The sequence below is a fragment of the Haliaeetus leucocephalus genome, unplaced genomic scaffold, assembly GCF_000737465.1.
Source record: "Haliaeetus leucocephalus isolate CR32 unplaced genomic scaffold, Haliaeetus_leucocephalus-4.0 Scaffold0, whole genome shotgun sequence".
Classification (NCBI taxonomy): Eukaryota; Metazoa; Chordata; class Aves; order Accipitriformes; family Accipitridae; genus Haliaeetus; species Haliaeetus leucocephalus.
The window spans coordinates 26,338,393-26,344,392 of NW_010972436.1; the positions used below are offsets into that span (position 1 = coordinate 26,338,393).

The 6,000-nt window shown below is 42.0% G+C and overlaps 1 protein-coding gene across 1 annotated transcript in view; it reads right to left on the reverse strand.

The window, feature by feature from the left end:
• The window catches only part of LOC104827927 (vasoactive intestinal polypeptide receptor 1-like), a 29,250-nt gene extending 24,080 nt beyond the window's left edge, over nucleotides 1–5,170 (reverse strand). Inside the window, exon 1 of the mRNA XM_010561288.1 lies at nucleotides 5,106–5,170. Coding sequence (XP_010559590.1) covers nucleotides 5,106–5,138 — 33 coding nt within the window. The 5' untranslated portion in view covers nucleotides 5,139–5,170. The remainder of the gene's footprint in view (nucleotides 1–5,105) is intronic.
• Between the last annotated feature and the right edge of the window lie 830 nt (nucleotides 5,171–6,000).

The following is a 6,000-nucleotide window of genomic DNA, read 5'->3' on the forward strand; positions in this document are numbered from 1 at the left end:
AACATCTGTAAGGTTACTGCATTGAAACCTTAAGTGGTATTCTCACTGATAGCAAGTACAGCATTGTATTCTATTATTTCCTCTGTTACATGATAGTTTACTTATTTGCCAAAATCTGAACAGAAATTTCAGGCTAATGGCACTTTAGGGTTTGATTTGCTCACACTGTACAACATCAGACTTGGCAAGCACTGGGAAGAGAGTCTTTCTAGCAAGATCCTCATGCTATACTTGGTGCAACTTAGTTAAAAGCAATCTTTTCTGAGAACCTATCCAAAGATGGTGCCCCTGGGCTGTTGTGGTGGTAGAAAAACTGTAATTTAGATGGCACATAAAAGACAGATCTTCACTCATTACGAAGTCCATTAGCACACTTGGCGAAAAGTAAGGACATTTTCTATTCTCTCTGAAAACAAGGGAAATGCTTCAAAGCTGGGCACCTAATATATTAGTCACTTTTGAAAAAGCAATTCAATGGGATCAAAGAGCCAGAAGTAAATTGGTAACACTTAGTCTTTTTGAAAATTAATCAAAAATCGAAGAAGTGGCTGAATTCGCTGGCAAGATGGGAAGGTTTCAAGAACTTTAAGGGTCTTTCCAGTAATGCAGTTTAGTTTCCAATGCTGTGCAATCCTAAAACCTTATGAATAGTTTTTACATCAAGTGCATAAATCATTTACTAAGCATATTCATCACTATTCTTTTTGCCTCTGTGTCTACAGCTTGCATTCGTGTCTCAGATCTCATCTCATCTCAGATCTGCTCTGAAATCATCTCTGTACTCCCTGTTCTCCCTGTCTGTGTTTCCCCTGTTCAGTTTTTCTGATATGACTCTGATGCCTGAATGTTTTAGCTCTCCCTTATACAAAACTGGAGTTGTCTGCCATTCATGTCACACACTGACTCCCAGCTTGGAGGATTAAAATTCACATGGTATTTTAGGATACAGAAAGGCACCTCAAAGACATTCAAAACTCCTGCATCCTTTTCCTATTTTTAACTGTGGAATGAGGAGTTCAGTCAGTCCTGAAAGTTGGCCAGTGATGCCAAAGACACAGTGCAGAGAACCAGCATGTGCTCTGAAATGCACACATTTTTTTCAGCTGAAATTTTGATGAGCAGGAAAGGCTTATAGGATGAAAGGAGGCTCATGAAAAATGTTGAACACAGGTTGAATAACTGAAGGAGACAAAGAAAACCTCAGCCTTTTTCATAATCTTCTCGGATGAACATATCTCATCAAAATCTTCCATAAGGCCTGTCTTCTTCTATCTGCGTAACTCCTTTCTCAAAAAGCCAAGTGCTAATTAGAAAGCTCTGAGACTGGGAAGCCCAGGTCACTGGAGTCAGAGCCAATTTTCACATCTGCTTTGAAGGGACCTGGGACCAGCTTCGAGTTCCATAAGCTCCTGGCCATTTCAGCACAGCTACATTCACAATCACTGCAGTAAGGATCTGCCTATCCACTATGCCCTATGAGTAATTCTGGGATATTTATAATGTAATATATGTAGTATTATGCTCTGCCAGAAAACTACAAGAAACTATAAAAAATAACCATGGATTTCTTATGCAACAAAAAAGTCCCCCGCTCAGATACGCTTGTGAAAATAGATGGGCGTCCAGTTTGTTTTTACCATATCCAAGCCATGTTTACCACTCTTGATTTTGACTGACCCTAAAGCATGAGGTCAGCACAGCAGTGACATGACTGCAGTCACCTGCAACATATTTATTTATTGTGGAAAGTCCTGCCCTCAGCTTGCAAGCTCTGACACAGTCTTGATCCCAGAAGCTTTCAACCCCAAAGGTAAAGACCTATTTCCAATCTTGCTCTTCAGCCAGTTAAATAGATTATTTCAGGAGTCTTTTGGGCTGAAAATGACTACCTAGAGGACATTTACAGTGTTTGTTTTCTCTTTCTAACTCAATTACCTATGGAACAAGAGAAACTGAGACACTGATTGCCTTACAGTCATTTAGAGGAATATCTTTTCAAGATTATTTTTAAGACATTGGAGTAATGCTTGAATGCTCCTCCATGTATCAGATTGTATTTATCTGACTGTATTTAACTGCATAGCCTTATAGAGAACAGTACTTGCTATACATAGCTATCCATGTATATCATTATATGTATTTATTCATAGGTCTTCTGTATGTGACAATACAGCCATACTAATTTATTTTGTTTATAAACTTTATGTGATTAGTATTATCTTGAGAAAAATGAAAATGAATTTATTAGCTCTATGCTAAATTTGGTAGAGCATTTAATTATAACACTTAAAGAATAACAGAACACTAATAACTGAGGATCCTTGTTTTCTGCTATTGCAAGTATTCCTCCAAATTAAAGAGAAATCTCTCCCTTTCTGCATGTGTAGTATGTTTGCCTAAAGGTGGGGCTCATGTCACCTAATGCCAAAGAACTGAAACCTAGATGTCAAAGTCCATCAGCAAGTTCACTCAACTGAAGCCATAGCCGCTGTTCTTGGAGTGTTTCCACCTCTTGCCAGCAGTATTGAAGAAGGCTAAATGAGTAGCTTTAGACGAGATTCCTAATTTTAGATAGATAATTTTAGATGATTGCTCTAAACTCCCCTATCAAGCCTTCTTTAATGATGCGTGAAGGCAGACAAGCAGTTCCAGGGGAGGATTACTCCTACCTGGCGCAGACGCCTGTTTGAGGACAGTGACTCACCGTACAGCAGCCTGTCTCCCTCCCTTAACTCCCTCCAGGCTAACGAAATGCCTAAACAGACTGACGCTTCTACACCTCCAGTTCCCTATGGAGGGGAATTTAAGTCCTGCAGGGACCGAATCCCTAGAAGAAGCATGTTCCTCCAACACAAATTAGGCAATAGTAGCTATATCAGAAATTTAGGCACCCAGCTCTGTTTTATTGGGAGATCAGCGTCTTTCCCCAGATTTGGATCCATATGCCTATTACCACAAGAAAGGCTTTGCTAAAGCAAATGTACAGCTCAACGATAACCCATCTATGTTTCCATTCTCACCTCCATTCATCAGATCAGACTGAACCCCTTCCCCAGAAATGTGAAAAGGTGTTACATGTTTGAAGAAGAAGGCAGTTTAGCTCAGCAGGAAGGACAGTGAATGCAGAGGCTTTTCTGTTCCCCGTCCTGTTTCCCGAGATGCTAAACCCTTTAAGACAGGAAAAGTAGGTTTTATGCATTTCAGCACCCACTGCTCTGTTCCTTGTCTCTTACAAGCAAATGGTAATTTTTAATGTCAAGGACTCTATTTTTCAAAGCACAAAGTATATCCTGCAACACACAGTTCCCCGTGGAGCTGACAGGAGGTAAAACTACCCAGTTTCACAGAGGAAGTTTTCAGGATTACCCTTCTGGTTTATTTTCATATCTGAATAATGAATTATTTGCAGAATCCACACAAGAACTATGACATGATCCTTTGAAATGTGAAAGGACCATTTACTCAATACATCCTATGGGTGTCTGGCCTTCCCTGAATGTCTAACAGAGGGTGCAAAGCTTCCCGTGAGACCTAGTTTGAGACATGAAAACCACTGACATTTAGAGCACTGACTCTTACCAGACACGAATTGGAGTTTATGGATGAGCAATAGTTTGGGGCCAAAAGCTACCTAGATCATGCAGTTTGTAGAATTTCTTTTATTATGGGCAAAGTCTGCTGCAATATGCTAAGACATTAAAGTGATGCATGGCAGCCCACAGATGTGCATGATACCGCTTCAGGTTAGCTGCAATCTGCTGACAACTGCAGGAACAAGTTGTGCCTCTATTATGTGTAAAAAGGCTAGTCCAGATGCCAAAGTCACTGTACCTGTAGCAGTGTAACACTTCAGGCTGACTAGTTTTCCCTGAAAAAAGGGTATTACACATGTGTAATAACTATATGCAAGTTAAGTTAACACTACATATATAGCTATATATATAAAAAACTATATATAACTAATAGCAAGGATCTATGTTCTATCACTTGTACATAAAGCTGTGTAAATACAGAGGTAAAAATTAGTTCCAGAGGATGTGAGGTGTGAAAATCTACATCCCATCTTTCACTTTTTAAAACTGAAGGTTTTCAAGACCAGTCTGTACCCACCTAGGCTCTCACTATTATCAGCAGAGGAATATTCACTCCGTCTGTCTTTCTCAGGACAAGATGAAATGCCTCCCAGCAAGGTGACTGTCTCCCCCTTGACTACAGTGGGAGTCTAAATCCCAGCCTACACTAAACATTTAACTGTGAAATGGCTAAAGTTAGAATTAATGGGTCCCTGGGAATCGCACCCATAGGAAGGTTTCCAAACACTTCTCTGAGGCTGAAGACTGAGGGGGAAAAGGATCTATGACTGTACTTGTATTTACACTACCTTTTGCTAACCAGCCCAGGCAATGCCAGCAGTAGAGCATAGGGCTTAGAGAGGGATATATGTGCTTGAACTGTGTCTCTGTGCTCACACGTCTTCCCTGATGTTTAATGTTACAGTCTCACCTGCTGCCTCCAGTGCATAGCAGCCATAAGACCGTTTGTGCTCCTGCTTGGTGATATTACAAGTAGATACCTTCAGCAGTATAAACATCAGTGCCCTCTCAAAGAGGTGAATGTCCCAAATCCATCAGGAGGAAGTATTCCTTTTTAGTTATGCTCTTTCTTCAGCAAAGTTGCCTTTATCAGGACAACTGGGACAGCAAGCCACCCCCTTCTGTCTCCCTAAAGCCATGCTACAGTTACTCAGCTTTGGGGATGCTTTTCTGTCCTTTGGAAACTGTAATTCTAATGAGTGGAAATGACAAGACATTTATTAATAGCATCTTAGGGCTGGAAAATTTTAAAGCAAAGAGCCAGGTCAAACCTCTAACTCAGTAATATTTTTTGCCTTCCTCCCCTCCTACATCCCCATCCTCTTTTCTTTAATCCTTTCCTGATTTTTCTTTCTTTTTATCTACTCCCTCTTATGAGAAAAGTTACCTTACCTTTGCTGACATCCTCCCCCGGATCCTGCGGGGCAGCTGCAGAGCCATCCAGCTGTGGTCAACAGAGCCAGATGTGCGATGTCCCCCACACCCCCCCCGAAGGACCACCGGGCTACTCACCAGCGGGAGCAGCAGCCAGCACAAACTTATCATCCTCCGCAGCAGCCGCCGGGTCTTCCCTGCTCTCTCTGCCTGTTGTGAAGCTGCCAAAAGCTGAGGCTCAGCCCATCCCCACCTCCTTAAAACCCGCCCCGGAGAGTCTTGGACCTCCCTTCCCAGACACCCTGGGCTTTCCCGAGGGAATTCCGGCACCTTTTTGCCCCGCAGGACCAGGCTTGTAGAGGATGGAAGGAGATTCTCCAGCATCCCCCTGGGATTTTGGACCTATCTCTATAAATGTGTTCTCTTGTCACCCACCTGCAAAACTGCGGGGAGCTAGCTGGAGCACCGACCGGTCTTTTAGGGTGTATTTGGAAGCAGATGTTCTCTGTACAAGAAGAGATGCTGGATTCACCCCCTCCTTCTGCTAATGGGACCAGGATCGGGGTTTGCAGTGGGTCTGACAGCGTGGTATTCCCTGGGGACTGTTTGAGAGGGAGTTTCTGGGTTTTGGCATCCCCCTTCCCCTCAGATGGCAAAATTCAAGCAGTGACAGAAAATTTCCTCCACAACTTGCACGAGGTCTTTCTGGCCCTTGTGTTACAAAGATTCCTCTAACGTTGCTTTATTTCTTGGTGCAATAGGTAAAAGCTAAAGCTCTTCTTGCCTACTGCTTGTATTCGGGGGGGGGGCATACAAATAATAATAATTTTTTAAATTTCAGGGTTCATAGGACTTAGATACCAGTTCTGGGTTTTGCCACAGTAAATATTGCACCAAGCTCTCTTCAGGGCCTGGAAGAACAGGAATTGTGGATATGACAAAAGCATTTTTTCTTGATAAGATTTAAGTGCTATTTCATATCCTGTTTATCATTCATTATTTCCCAATGGTGTTAAACACAAAAGTTCTGTAA